The sequence below is a fragment of the Carlito syrichta genome, unplaced genomic scaffold, assembly GCF_000164805.1.
Source record: "Carlito syrichta isolate Samal-C Ts95f unplaced genomic scaffold, Tarsius_syrichta-2.0.1 Scaffold72524, whole genome shotgun sequence".
NCBI lineage: Eukaryota > Metazoa > Chordata > Mammalia > Primates > Tarsiidae > Carlito > Carlito syrichta.
Genome location: NW_007016620.1, coordinates 35,457 through 51,541, shown reverse-complemented (window position 1 = coordinate 51,541; position 16,085 = coordinate 35,457). Strand labels below are relative to the sequence as shown.

Genomic DNA, 16,085 nt, shown 5'->3' with positions numbered 1-16,085 from the left:
GTACATCATATGTTATTGTCTTTCTTTTTGTCCCTAATCTGCACAGTTGATTATGTGCATGATCAATTAGCAATTTGAAAATATTCGCTTATCTACTGTTGGTGGTGGTGTTGGCTGTTGTTGGAAATGTTTTTGTAAATGTGTGTGTGTGTACGTAAGACCGTGGGTTGGAGGAGGAAGGGAGAGACTTAGATTGAGATTTGGCCTAATAATTGTTAGAATAAATTTTAGTGTATGATCAAATAACAAAATTGACTGTAAAGTACAAAAACAATCCTTGTTGTTTCCTGATAGAAGTCTTCCCTTCTGGGGAGTACTGCAGTCATATCCTCTATATGGTGACAGAGCAAGAGTTTGAACTGAAGACCAATGTCTTTGTTGTAGTTCTGCCCCTGTTAGCCCCATAACTCTAGGCAAGCCTTTGATTACTGTGGGGCTTCAGTTTTCCCATCTTTAAAATGATTGAGTCGAATAAGATGATTTTAAAAGAACTTTCTGACTGTGGGTTTTTGTGACTCATTATTGAGACTCATAAAATTAATAATCTATGCTTATTTAGCTATAGTGGGTGGTTCTCATGAGGATGAGAACATCTGAATGAACAGTGGCTCATTTTAGGAGCAGGGGCCAAGGCTCCCACAAGCTACAGCTGTATGCCCAACCTTTTTGGCTTCAGGGACCAGTTTCGTGGAAGACAATTTTTCCATGGACTGGGGCTGGGTTTTGGGGTAATTCAAGTACATAACATTTTTTGTGTGCTTTATTTCTATTATTATTACATTGTAATATATAATGAAATAATTATACAACTCACCATAAAAAAAGAGGCACGGATGGAAGTGGTAAATAAAATAATGGGCAGGCTATGCATGGACTAAAATATGTGTCAGGTTCTGACATAAAGCCTGCCACCGGATGCAGCTGTACAATTGAAGTACATCAACTCACTGATAGGGTATGAGTGTGATATGAGTGTGTAAGCAATTGATTTATTATGGTCTCTGTGCAGTCAAACCTTACTGCTAATATTAATCTGTATTTGCAGCCACTCCCAGCGCTAGTATCACTGCCTCAGCTCTACCTCAGATCATCAGGCATTAGATTCTCATAAGTAGTGTGTAGCCTAGTTCCCTTATATGCGCAGTTCACGATGGGTTTTGTGCTCCTGTGAGAATCTAATGCCTTTGCTGATCTGACAGGAAGTGGAGCTCAGGTGGTAATGCGATTAGTGGGGAGCAGCTGTAAATACAGATGAAGCTTCACTGGCTCATCTGTCACTCACTTCCTGCTATGCAGCCCAGATTTTTAACAGGCCATGGGTACCAGTCCCTGGCACAGGGGTTGGGCACCCCTGAGCTACAGGATTGTTGCTATGAGGGATTTTCAGCCATCTGAGTATGAAAATATGACTTTCCAGAAGATAATTATACTTCAATCTCTTTAATTATGTTTTCTCTTATTAGAAGAATAATAAGTAACCATTATGAAAAAAATGTTAAATGTAGAAAATTAGAAAATATATTACAGTTCACTCCAATGCTACCAAATAGAAATAACCATCATAGCACTTAACATTGATATTTTTTATATTTTAAATAGCTAGGTATACTTAGCTATTTACTATGCTATTTTCATTTCATATTCAATATTCATATTATAGCAGAAGCATTTTTCCATGTCATTAAGAAATACCTCTTTTATAAACAGCATTATTATTATTGGCTCAAAGCAATTCATCCCAAGATTACCATAATATTAACCATCATTGAGCGTGTAATATACTAGATACTATGCTAGATGCTTAAGGTGTGCTTATGAATTCTCGTATCATGCTTATGAGATAGGTAGTATTTATTATCCCCAGATTTTCAGATGAGGAAGCTGAAGCTCAGAGGAGTTAAATAATTTGCCCATGGTTACAAGGTGGCAGAGTTGAAATTTGAACCCAGGTCTTTCTTTTCTGTGTTCTTAATCTCCACACTATATGTCACATTTGTTTATTACCTGACACTCTTCCTTATTATTCTATAAGTCATAACAAGGTATTAAACATTTTGACATAAGTTTTTCTGTATTTTGCATTAAATCTTTAGGATAGACTTCTAGAAATGGGGTTATTGGTTCAAATAATGTAAATATTGTACATATACCCAAAATATATATATTTTTGTTCCACAGAAGTATCCATTTGATATTTTCTATGTCTGTGTCTTGCTTTTGGTATAATGTTGTTATCTAATTCGATTATTGAATTTGATTCTTCACCTTTCAATTTTAGCTTGATTTTGAAAAAAACTTTCCGTTATTAATGAATTTGATTCTTCACTTTTCAATTTTAGCTTGATTTTGAAAAAAATCTTTCCATTGGACCAGGAACTATACATTTTATTTTAGAGGTTAACACATTTTTTTGCTTTCACTCTTGTGTATTTAGTAACCTGACTGACTCTGATGGGCAAATGAGGGAGATTTGCCTTGGAAATCAGACATCTGCAGCAACAGGCTATGTTCAAAAATTTTTTACTTGTGAATTGAGAGGAGAAATTCATATTCATAACTTGAAGTATCTTTTGAGCATGCTTTGACATTAAATTAAAGTTTGGTATAATGGTGCTTATTTCTTCAAAAGTGACAAATGTATTAAAGTGTTTAAATGTTTGCTTTTTATATGAAAATAGTGGTTATTATGACAATTTTTTTCCTGACATTTGTTTTTAATCATAAATTCCATCTTTTCTTTGGTTAGGTCTACCCCTGTTGGTTCAAAGAACAATTGCAAGGACAATTGTACTTCAGGAAATAGTAGGAAAAGGTAGATTTGGTGAGGTGTGGCATGGAAGATGGTGTGGGGAAGATGTGGCTGTGAAAATATTCTCCTCCAGAGATGAAAGGTCTTGGTTTCGTGAGGCAGAAATTTATCAGACGGTCATGCTGCGACATGAAAATATCCTTGGTTTCATTGCTGCTGATAACAAAGGTATTTTCAATCTAGTTAGTTTCGGCAGGTAAAAATGTTGTCTATTATTAAATAAGAATAAATAAGTTTATCTTTTTGTTTTAACAAATCCACATGAAAGTCTGATTTCTTTATTGAGGAAAGAAAATTCTTTCCTTTTTTCCACAGATAAATGTACATAACCATACAATGAAGCAAGACAAATGAGTGATAGGAAATCATGATTTTCTGACAGTCAGGCCGGTGCTTAAAATATTTGCTGACTGACGTGTTGCAGGAACCAACCAATAAGAGCAGATTGCCTCAACTGCAGCAGAGGCCTGGAGAACCCTGCCATACTAGGGTTCTCTCTTTAGTTGCTTTTGGGTCATGAACAATCTGGAGGCATTTAAGGGGCAGGGACATTTTTTGTATAGGACAAAGGAGTGTCACTGGGAGTTTTGAATAGTAGCTGTTTACCAGCCAGACTGCAATATTTAAATATTTAAATAACTGATATAGATACCAATGAAAACTAGCTGAATAGTCATCTTTTGCTAGGACTATAATTTTCATCTGTACAACAGGCTTTATCTTCAGTTAAGTTTTCCTTGGACATTATCTTTTTAGATTGTGTTAGAATGACAAGAAGCAAGGCAATTTGGGGGAAATTTTCTTTTAATATTTTTCTGAGCATGATTTATACCTTGAGGTGTAGCATTAACAGTGCCAAACAGTGTTACTTTTTGAGTTTCATGGAGCAAGACAGAGGACCAGCTTTCTGGTGCTTAAAACAAGTACTCATAAAATATTGTGTCTATGCTTGTGGATTATCTATGCTTTCTGTCTTCTTTTTTACAAAGCTTTTACTCACTTCACTGTTTATTATTGCTCCTAACAAGGGGAAATAGAGAACAAAAGTAAGGAAAACTTGATCCAGTCCATTTTTAAATTTTAACTCTAGTCAGTAATATTTATGAAGAAGGAACGTTGGTGAGGTTGAAGTTGTAAACCTCTCCAGAAAAGGATTAAAACAAATCGTCTGTGGATGTCAGGGATCCACCGTGGCCTGTAAAATTTTATTTAAAACTATAGTTAATTTGGTCTAATATAAAAGTTTTTCTTATTAATTCGATTTTAAAAAAGAGAAGCTTAGCATTTATTGTACATTTTGACCATGATCTTTTTTTTTTTTTTTTTTTGAGTTGGAGTCTCACTCTGTCACCCAGGTTGGGTACAGTAGCACTCTCACGACCACCCCAGCATCAACCTGCTGGGCTCCGATGATCCTTCTGTCTCAGCCTTCCAGGTAACTGGAACTACAGGCATGCACTACCACGCCTAGCTAATTTTTTTGATTTTTTGATTGTAGAGATGAGGTCTCACCATGTTGCCAAGGCTGGTCTCAAACCCATGGGCTCAGGCAATCCTTTTGCCCTGGTCTCCTAAAGTGCTGAAATTACAGCTTCAGCTACCATGCCTGGCTGACCATGATTGTTTTTGTTGATGATTTGTCATTTCTGATTTTCTAGGGAGATGTTGAGTAAAGACAAGATGAACTAAAGAAAATATGATTTCCAAATTCTCAACTACATATACTTTGAAACTCTAACCAGAATCTTGAAAATGAGGCATTTCTCATTCAGCTGCTAAGAACTTTTTATTTTCCCTCCTAATTTTGAGTTGAACAACCTATTGGCTAGATTAATTAGCAGTGCTGTCAAAGCAACAATGACTGTACATAGGTCATCTTGAGGAAACTAATATAGTCGTGATATTTTTTAGATTATAAGACAAAATGCCCAAGAGAAATTATCCTTGTTTTTTTTCTTCTTCAGTTTAATAGATCTGTCTGTCTCTGTCATATTCTTGTCAGTGGCTTGTGCATAATTCCCAAAGGTCTCTAACGTCACTTTCATCCTCATGAATTTCTTTACTTTTGTAAATTTTACATTTTAGTCAACTGTCTGACAAAGGCATTGATATGACAGAGCAAGGATAGCCATTGGTGTCAATCAGAGAGGGAGGTATGTATAAGGGTTAGTGTTATAAGTGGCCAGTTCATTAATGAACTTTATGACATTATGTTGACTTTTGCATTTGTATGAAGTTTTATCACAACCAGATTTGGAAATTAAATATTTGGATAACAAAACACTTTTGCACATAAAGCACCTGACAGGAGAGGTTCTTAACAGATGTTCATTGTAGATTCTTTCCCTGAGTGTCAGAACTAGTCAGGACGGCCCGGGATGATTGTAGACATTTTATTCCAAAAGCTAAGGCTAACTCTAGGGATTCTAATACCCAGAGAAGTTTTAGATTAATTTCTTTTCTATTGAAACTCTGTTATAAGCTGGATTAGCTTTTGTCTAAATGAGGTAAATTATTCAAAAATGTCTAGTAATTGTGTTTGGTTCTTATTCTAAGCTTCTGGGGAAAATCATCAACTTCATATTTTGAAAGGTGAATAACATGAACATTTTTAGACTGTTAGAGCTTTTATGTTAGTAATAATACTTTGTGTAAATTTGTTGCATTTCTGATCTGTATTGGTACAATCTTTCTTAAAAGCTCAGAGTAATTTATAACACAACACTGAGCCTAAAACATCTCTCAGTAGTTTCTTCTATATTGTGGTTGCTGTTGCCAGCATGTATTGATATAGAGGGAATATGAAGAGAGTTGTTCAGTTGCTAGAATCACAGCCTCATAACTTTCTATTTCTATGTTGAGTACATATAACAGGTTCTAATACATCAACATCTTCAGGAACACATTGAGAAATTTTCCTTTTCTAATGTACTGTAAGCATCACCACTGAAGGGATTAACGTTGCTTTGTTAACAAGACAGATTAATTAATTTTAAACACTGAATATTGTTAAGATATTTTGACTTATTTCTCAGTATATAGTTATAGCAATAAAATGGTGTTTTCTTGTTAGATAACGGAACTTGGACTCAACTTTGGCTGGTGTCTGAATATCATGAACAGGGCTCATTATATGACTATTTGAATAGAAATATAGTGACAGTGGCTGGAATGATTAAGCTAGCACTTTCAATAGCTAGTGGTCTGGCACACCTTCATATGGAGATTGTTGGTACACAAGGTATGTACTTCTTTTGCATTTTATTCCTCTTTGAATATAAGGACAGAAACACTTAGTCGTATTTTAGTGTTTAGTTGTATTTTAGTTAATTACAGATAATTATCAAATCTAAAGAAACACTAGAGGTAATTTATAAAGCTGAAGGTTTTGTCTTGATATAGCCAACTCTCACTTATGTACTCACCATTTTGTATAGTATCCATAATAATATTTTATACATTTTATTCCTATTGGTTTTATTTTTACCATTTAGTGTATATACCCGAGAGATCTTGTTTTGAGGGCAAATGCTCTATATTCAGAGAATACAAATAATTTAAATGCTTGCCTTTGATAGTTAAAAAACATTGGAAAGGATAATGTGATTTTAAAAAATATTTGTATATCATATACTTGGAGGTCATTGCCTTTTCTATTTATTGAATTAGTTGAGGTTAGCTCTAGAAAGTCATTAGTCTAGACAGGATAGTGGTTCTCAAATTTGGACTTGTGATCTCTTTACACTCTTAAAATTATGAAGGACTCCAACAGTTTTTGTGTATATAGGCTATATTAGGCTATAACTATTTAGCATATTAGAAATTAAAATAATATATTTATTCATTTAATTAAAATAATATTAACCAATTAAATGTTAACATAAATAACATCAATTTTAAATATTTACATCTTTTATAATACAAAAACTGATCTAGTAAAAATACTGGCTTCGTTTTACATTGTTGCAGATATCTTTAATGTCTGGTTTAATGTCTGGATTTTCATACCTGTTCTTCATTGTCTGTTCCTATATTCCCATATGTTGTTTTGGTTGAAATATGTGAAGAAAAGATGGTGTCACACAGATATGTAGTTAGAAAAGAGTTTTAAGTACCCTCAGGAGTCCTTGGGCCAAAATTGAGATCTTCTGGTTTAGGATAGTAGATGTTTCAGAGACATCTACTTGTTTTGTAAGATAATATTTGCCACAATCCTGTGCACACATAGCAATGTTAATTCTTTCCCCATCTATTATAAATATTTATTAGTGAGTTCTTTTTTATTATTTTTTCAGTTAGTGAGTTCTAAATGTCATTAGTGTTCTAAGCATTAGCAGTATGGTGATAAACAAGACAGTTACTCCCCTCATTCTACTTATAGTTTAGTTGGGTGAGACAGGTCATTAAATGTGCACATGAATAAAAACAAGACAATTTAGAGTTAAGTCTTTAAAATGGCTTAAAGTGAATTAGTCTTCAGTTAAAAAAATGAATGTTCTTTTTTTATGCTTCATAGGTAAACCTGCTATTGCTCATCGAGATATAAAATCAAAGAATATTTTAGTGAAAAAATGTGAAACTTGTGCCATAGCAGATTTAGGATTGGCTGTGAAACATGATTCTGTATTGAACACTATCGACATACCTCAGAATCCTAAAGTGGGAACCAAGAGGTAAGATGACTTACTTTGGTAACATACTTAGACATATGGTTACTCAATAATCACGAATGTCCCCATGTGTGTGGGGGGCCCAAATACAAATGGGAAATCATTAGGCCCAAGAAATCAAGAAGTCTTCTCTGGGTCACTGAGAAGTCAGTGGGTACAATGGTTGTAAAGCAAGGAGAGTTGGCATTTGGGGTCATAAGAACAGTAGCCATTTAGGTGCAGAGTACAATAAAGAGAAATGGTGGAAGAGATAGTGATAAATTATTTTTACTGTGCCACATTCTGAGAACGCATTTTCCTAAAGATAAGAAAAAATGTCAGCAATGTGTAGCTTTTCTTAAACCTTTATATCTCATAAATGAATTGAAACTCAGGGCTTGTTCAACATGTTCAAGTTCTAAACTGGAGATACAGATTCAATATATTAGAATAGATGGATAGAGACCCTATAATTAATATGCTTATGTGCTATTATACTTCCTTAATCTTTAAAAGTATTATGAAATTGTTAGGTCTCGGTGGAACCTCCAAAAATGTTAGGGTAACACCCCCAGTGGAGGCTCTAGAATGTTAGGTCAGGCCCACTGGGGGTGTGAGTGTCTGGTGTGTGATCCGATGCTGCATGAAAGATGCAAAAAATTGCACAGAAGTTAGATTAGAGAATATGGTTTATTAAGAAAGTAAATTAGAGAGAGAGAGAAAGAGGAGATTCACCCCAAGGTAGGGGAGGGCCCAAAGCTTAAGAAAACATGGCCTGGCCATAGTTCAAAGAGCACATGGCCACACCATAGCTTAGCAAGGCAATGGCCACAGTGGTCTGGCAATGGTTACTGGTTGCTCATGATTGAGTTCTTTTAATCGTTCCCTTTGATAAGGGAAGGTCATTAAGGTGATTGAATGGTGGTCTGCTCCACGTCATCATGAAGGGGTAGGTAAGCACAGGTACTGACATCAGGTGATAGCAGGCAGATGGGTGGGTTAGTCACATGACTACTGCCATGGTGGTGGGATCTGTCTGTGTCATGAAGGTCAGGAAGGGCTGATTAGGTTAACTTGTGTCTTAAGAGTGGAGGCAAATACTTGAAATAGAAAAAGTGCATTAGTACAAAACAAGCTGGGGAGAAGGGTTGTAAAACAATTATCAATAGCCACCTCTGAGAAACCTATTCTGTTCTTGACTAGTGATTAGAGGGTAAGTAAGTGAACCACTAGAAAAGCAGGAGATTTAGACAATGTTAAATGACTGCCCATTGGGTATGTTAAATTCATGTTATGTTCTTTTAGTAATAATTTATGTGTGACCTATAATTGTACTTATCCTTAAGTCTCCCAAATTTGATATGTATTAAGAAAATATGTGTTTGGACATAATTTCCACCTCCAAGGAACAGAATTTCTGAAGGTTAAGAACAAGTATGATGTAAACGGAACATACCGCACATGTGTCTGGGCAGGCTTATTAGTAATGGGGTTTCTGGTATTTTTCTTTTTATAGCCAGACTGTGGCCATATGGCCAGCCTACTTCCATTTCCTTTTATTTGAGTTTCAGTCTCTATGTTACTTGGGCATAATTCCAGGGTTCTTCACCTTGAAATCAGAAACAGCCAAAATATTTTCCTGGAGTTGTTAAAGGCCCTTGAGTGTAGAGAAATTCTTCATTGACCTCCAAGCTGTATTTGAGATTCCAGGACAGTGTCTATGAGTGCTGCCCTTGGTTCCCTAGGAGACTTTAATGAGGCCCAAGGAACACTTCAGGGCAGTTTATTCAGAGCAGGTGGCCCTAAGGGATGTTCCTTCTTTCCCCCATAAAATAAAGCCTTTACTTGCCATCTGCCTGTCTCCACATCGGGGACCTTCAGGGAAGCCTTGGATGCTGGATTCCTTCAGAAGATCTAATACTTCTAAAAGACCTTGGGGGAGGATCTTGCATTTTCACTTCTGTATTCTTGGAAATCTCCAAAATCTCCCTAGGACAGCTAGGCTCAGTAAGATCCCAAAGACTGTAGATTTCTTCCATACAGTCGATCTGTCTTGGAGCCAATGTATAATGTATCTGTTCATTCAGAGAAGGTATTTGTGGAATGCTGCTAAACAGGAGTCTTGAGCTCACCATGATGACTAAAACACACTCTGCCCTCAAGGAACTTTCCACGTGAGAAAAAATCTACTGGTGAGAATTGAGTTCCTGCTCTTCCAAGTACTAGGTTCCTGGCACACCTACTTTAACACTGAGTGGAAAGACCTCTAGTTCTATTTAAAATGTTTCAAAATTGATGGTAGGGTAAATAACTGTATTATTTAATTTTATTCTATTAGTGATTCAGATCTACCGTTAAGCTGGATATAGGCCATCTTAATTTTTAGTTTGTATCAGGATTTATTAAGATCGTGTTTTGCTGAACTGCTATAAAGTCATACACAGAATCTGAAATGTAGGTGTTTTTGAAGGTATATGGCTCCAGAAATGCTTGACGATACAATGAATGTGAATATCTTTGAGTCCTTCAAACGAGCTGACATCTATTCTGTTGGTCTGGTTTACTGGGAAATAGCCCGAAGATGTACAGTTGGAGGTAAGATTTTGGGAATATTCTTTGTGTCTGCCTATACTTGGTGCTCAACATGTGATTTTCTTTTCTTCTTTTCTAAGCACTATATTGAGTCACTTGTAAATATTTATAATAATATCTTTTGGCAATATTTTTCTGGTGGCTAAAGTGGAAAATCCTGCATATGATGGAGATTTTATATTGTGATAACTACTTATGTAGGGGTGACAGTTTTCCTGATAATTCTTATTTCCCTTATGATGCTTTATGAAGCACTTGAAAATTATCTTGAGTTTGTAAGCAATTAGCTGCTATCCCTGCTTTATATCCTAAAAAAGGTAACTGACTTGCTAAGGCCACAGGACTTACTGTCTTTGTTTTCTTAGACTTTCCTTATCCTTCTCTTTCCTGTGATAGAATGAATGTAGACGAGGATAAAGTGGTGATGATAGGTAAGCAAAGACAAACTTCCTGACTGCAGCTCCTAGAAGTTTAGAACTTAGTAAAGAGAGGAAGAATTTGGGAGGCTGAAACTCTACAGATACAGTCTGATGAAGCTGTTGCATCAATGAAGAAAAAGTTGAATGTTGGTAGAAAGTGGTTTAGAGTTTTCACTTTTAGGGAAATAGATTTAAGATGAAGCCTTGGTCTAGCAACTCCTTGAATGTTTGACTTTAGGCAAGTTATTTAGTCTCACTTTCCTCATCTATAAAAGAAGATAATAAAACTGACCCCTTGGGCTTTGAGGATTTAATGAATTAATTTGTGTGAAGCTTTTAGTACAGAGTCTGCTCACAGTAAATATGCAATTAAAATGCTGTCATTATTAAACTGCTGTCCTTTTTTCTTTTTTGCATTTTGTAGTGATGTCATTTTGCATTACACTAATCTCATTTTAAAACTTGCAGATTTTATGAAAAGCTTATACAGTTAAAATTATATTTGAATGAGAAAACATACTTTTATCTTTTATTCATGGATGATATAGTAAAACATTCAGGAAGCTGAAACTATTTATAGAAGCGGTAGAATTATGTGCAGAACATGGACAATAGAATCCCTGAGCCTGGGTTTGAATTCCAGATCTGCCACTTACTAGCTGTATGTTCTTGAGCAAATTCACAGCACTCTGTACCTCAGGTTCCTTATTCATAAGGTAGAAATATTATGGTACTTTCTTTAATCAATGGTTTTGAGGAATAATTAGTTAAAATATTTAAAGGCCTTAGGACAATGCCTGGTAAACAGCGAGATTCAAGCATGTTCACTATTTTTTTAAAAAATTGCATATTAATGCTAGTATAGATTTGGTTTTAAGTTTTTGACCTTACATTTTCTTCAACTGTAAACATTTATTTAACATAATTTATAGTTAGTTTGCTAATATTATGGCATGTCTTAAAATATTTAAATTAAAAGAGCTTCAGCTAATAATATTTTGTAAAAAAATTCTTTTAATTCAAGTAATATTCTGATAATTAGGTTATCTTTTTCTCTGTATTTGAGACTCTTTAAGTATTAACCTTCATGTTGAGCTTTTCATCATTAACTACCTTTGATTGCTCCTTCAGAACATTCTAAGGTGTAACGCCTAAATGTAAGAAATTCACCTTTTAAAAGATTGCCCAAAATTTTTCAAAGAGAGAAAGCTATTTTTGTTTTGAAAAAGTTATCTGAAGCCGGCCTCGGTGGCTCAGCCTGTAATCCCACGCCTTTGGGAGGCTGAGGTGAGTGGATTGCCTGAGCCAGCAGGTTCGAGACCCACCTGGGCAGGCAAGACCTCGTCTCTACAATAAATCAAAAAATTAGCTGGCTACTGTAATTCTGCGCCTGTAATTCTGGCTACTTGGAAGGCTGAGGCGGAAGGATCGCCAGAGCCCAGCAGGTTGAGGCTGCGGTGACCGGAAGCGGCCACTACACTCCAGTCTGGGCGACGGAGTAAGACTCTGACTAAAAAAAAAAAAAAAAAAAAGAAAAAGTTGTCTGATGAGGAAATATACATACTTCATTCACAAAGCATTGAGGTGTGTTAAAATTTTATAATCAGGAGAAAATAGACATTAAGATTGCATAATAGCATTTTAATCAAATAAAAATTTACATAATTATTTTGATAATAGCAACAAATATATTTATATAATTATAGAATTATATAAATGATACATAATTTTTATGCTATATAATTTAATATAATTATGTATTATAAAAATATGTAAAGTTTATACAGTTATGAAAATTGTTATATGAAATTTTATAATTTTATATAGCTGCTCATCTAAGTGCTTTAAAGTGATATTCTTGGTTTTATTATTTTAATAAACCAGACTTTCCAGTGTCCTGGTGTGTCACTTGTACCTAGAAAACTTAATTGTTTTTATTTTGAAGTAGACATTTATTTATTATTTACACAGGGAAATGTATTATGCAAATTTCTTGTAGGAATTGTCGAGGAGTACCAATTGCCTTATTATGACATGGTGCCTTCAGATCCCTCCATAGAAGAAATGAGGAAGGTTGTTTGTGAACAGAAGTTCCGACCAAGTATCCCAAACCAGTGGCAAAGCTGTGAAGTAAGGCTATGTTTTTATGTATATTTTTCTTATGATAGCTTTGAGGTGAGTATCAGGGAGAATTTTTAGAGACCCTATAGTTTTTCTTTCTTAATGTAGGCAACCAGTATATTCCATGTAAGTTGGTATGTGTCTTTTTATAAGTCTTCAGAAGGATTTTATTCCCTTTAGCTGCCTGTATGCCTAATGTTAGGTTATGTGACAGTAGTCAATCCTGAAATTGCAGTGACTTTATACAACAGGACCTTTATTTCTTGCTTACACAAAGTCCTCTACAAACTAGGCAACACTCCATGGCATATGGTCTCACTGTGGTGACTTAGTACTTCAGGTGACTGGTTCTTGCATGCTGCCATCACCACACGGTTTCCAGGTCTCTAGGTCAGGAGAATAGAGAAGATGGAGAATCACATACTGGCTCTTTAATGCTTTGGCACCAGGTGACACACATCACTTCCACTCATGGCTCATACTAGAACTTGTCAGGTAGTCCCATTAAACTGTAAGGAGACTGGGAACTGTGAGGCACATGGGCAGATTCAGTGACTAGTTCATGTCTCTGCCACACAGAATATTACAGTTCTAGTCATTCTCATATTCAACAAAGAATTCCTAATCTCTAACCTGGTGAAGGGTGAACTTATTTTCCTTCATCAGAAAAGCTCCCTCCTGGCAGAGATATGGTTCTTTATCTTGTTATCTTTGGTAATTCAATATGTTAACCATAGCAGTCATATAATAAATGGTTATTGTAATGTTTGTTCTGCCTTACAAGATGATAAAGATTGTTTCAACTTCCACAGGTAAAAAGAAAGGAAGGTAGGGAAAACACAATAAACTAGTTCCAGAACTGTCCTGATACATTAATCTTTCCTGTTCCAGTTATTGTTTATTTTCTGCCATATTTAAATGTAATGAATAAGGTTTTGTTTAGGTGACATCTTGTAGTTGTGCTTGTTAAAGGGAGTATTTTATATAGTTACCTTTTGCCTAATGCTTTACTATTGCTTCATGTGTTTCGCCTCTTTTTCTACTTAAGGCAAGTTTGTATCTTGGTGTTTCTATATTTTGTGTAGATATCTTGCCTACATACTTATTTAAGAAGCACATTTTGAGGTATTTATAAACTAATGGAAATTAAACTAAATGTTTTATAATATTTATAATATAAATAACTTCATTTATAATATTACCATATGTATTTTTTCAGGATATATAACTGTATCCTGAAAATACATAGGTATATAAAAATATATAAATATATCATGAAGAAAATATATTGCTTACTTTTGCATATTTTTGAAACATATAATTGAAACTTACTGTAGAAATTTTTTCAGAAGCTTTTCACTTTTTATATTTATGTTGCTATAATCTGTTCATTTTCATTGTTGTATAGTATTCCATTATATGGATATACACAATTCCTTTTTTCACTCTACTGTTGATTGTCATGTGTGATTTTTAATTTTTAAAAACAATGCTACTATATAAATATATATGTGTAAAAGTTTCTTTAGGTATAAAACATTTTGCAATGTCCACATAAACAGTCATATCTCTAAATAATGAGAGTTCTGGGGCCAATCCTTATGCCTTTTCTTTTTTTTTTTCTTATTGCAGTTTCTAGAACTTCTAGTATAATGTTGCCTGAAAGTGGTGACAGTGGGCATCTCTATTTTGTTCCTTAAAGCATTTTATGTTTTTCCTTTGAGTATGATATCTACTATAGGTCTTTTTTGTGTGTGTGTAAAATCTTAAATTATGTTAAATAAAAATTGACTTCAGTGTTAGTAAAAGTTTGCTTTCCATCTATGGGTTGATGATATCACATTTCTGCTTTAGTTTTTAATGCAATGTATTTGTAGATTTTCCATTGTTAAACTGTCATGCATTTTTGGAACAGACACAGCATCATCATTGTATATGTGATCAATTTTGTGCATTTCTGATATCTGAATTCTTTGTCTAATACTTTACTTCTGTCTTGTTTTATGTTAATCCCTTATATTAGACATTGGCTTGTTTTATACCATCAATGTTTATTTAAACTTATTCACATTTATAATTTTTTTTGCTTAACATTTCTTCTTGCTTCTCAGAGCTTCCCTTTCAGATCATTTTCTGACTTACTTGTATGCATTCTTTAAAAGTATTTTATCATATTTTTAGTGAGCGCCTTGTGGTTATAAGTTCTTTCAGTTTTGAGATGTCTAAAAATGTCTTTATTTTGTCCTCCACCTTGAACAAATAGTTCGTTTAGGCATATAAATTTAGGTTAACAGTTATTTTCTCTAAACACCTTGAAGTTATTTTTCACTGTCATCTAGTTTCCATTATTGCTATTGAGAAGTCAGCAAATAATCAAAGTTTTATTTCTGTTTAGTTAATTTTTCTTTATAACTACTTTTTTTTTTTTGAGTTGGAGTCTCACTCTGTCACCTAGACTGGAGTGCAGTGGCCGCTCCCGGCCACCGCAGCCTCGACCTTCTGGGCTCTGGTGATCCTTCCACCTCAGCCTTCCAAGTAGCCGGAATTACAGGCATGCACTACCACACCCGGCTGGTTTTTTGATTTATTATAGAGATGAGGTCTCGCTGCCCAGGCGGGTCTCGAACCCACAGGCTCAGGCAATCCACTCACCTCAGCCTCCCAAAGGCGCGGGATTACAGGCTGAGCCACCGAGCCCGGCTCTCTATAACTACTTTTAAGAACTTCTCTTCATCATTGGCATTTTACAGTTTCTCTATGATGTTTTTGGTGTCTATGTCTCTTTGTTAATCTTGCTTGGAATTTTTGGACTTTCCAATTCTAATGGTTTGTAACTTACCTCAGTTCTGGAAACTTCTGAGACATTTTCTTTATATAATTCCTTCTCTCGTTGTCTCTATTACCCATTTTTGGAGAACTCATTAGAAGCATGTTAGATCTTTCATTTTACTGTGCTTGTTTTTTATGAACTCATATTTTCCATCTTTGTGTCTTTATGCTTTATCTCTCCGATTTATTTTTCAGTTCTTTAATTCTGTCTTCAGATGTGCCTAATCTGTCATTTAATTCATCTGATGAGTTCTCTATTTTATTTTTTTTAAGTTTAGAATCATGCAGTGCATGTGAAGGTTTGTTATATAGGGATGTTGCATAAAGTTGAGATTTCAACTTCTGATGAGCATCCCCCCCACTCCCCAGCAAGACACCCCGAGTTCCCTATTTTGATTATGTTTTTCATATCTAGATGTTTTATTGGTACATTTTTCTTTTTAAAAATACTCTTGTTTTTAGCCAGGCTCAGTGGCTCAGCCTGTAATCCTGTGCCTTTGGGAGGCTGAGTTGAGTGGATTGCCTGAGCCCGCGGGTTCGAGACCCGCCTGGGCAGTGAGACCTCATCTCTACAATAAATCAAAAAATCAGCTAGGCGTGGTAGCACATGCCTGTAATTCCGGCTACTTGGACGCTGAGCGGAATGATCACCGGAGCCCAGCAGTC

The 16,085-nt window shown here is 35.0% G+C and overlaps 1 protein-coding gene across 3 annotated transcripts in view; it reads left to right on the top strand.

Moving 5' to 3' along the window:
* The window catches only part of ACVR1C (activin A receptor type 1C), a 96,981-nt gene that overhangs the window by 78,260 nt on the left and 2,636 nt on the right, over window positions 1–16,085 (top strand). For 2 of the 3 annotated variants that reach the window (XM_008052930.1, XM_008052937.2), the window contains 5 exons: window positions 2,747–2,977; window positions 5,883–6,050; window positions 7,326–7,482; window positions 9,929–10,053; window positions 12,469–12,599. In XM_008052930.1, coding sequence (XP_008051121.1) covers window positions 2,747–2,977; window positions 5,883–6,050; window positions 7,326–7,482; window positions 9,929–10,053; window positions 12,469–12,599 — 812 coding nt within the window. The remainder of the gene's footprint in view (window positions 1–2,746; window positions 2,978–5,882; window positions 6,051–7,325; window positions 7,483–9,928; window positions 10,054–12,468; window positions 12,600–16,085) is intronic. The other variant, XM_008052942.2, reaches the window with a different exon arrangement.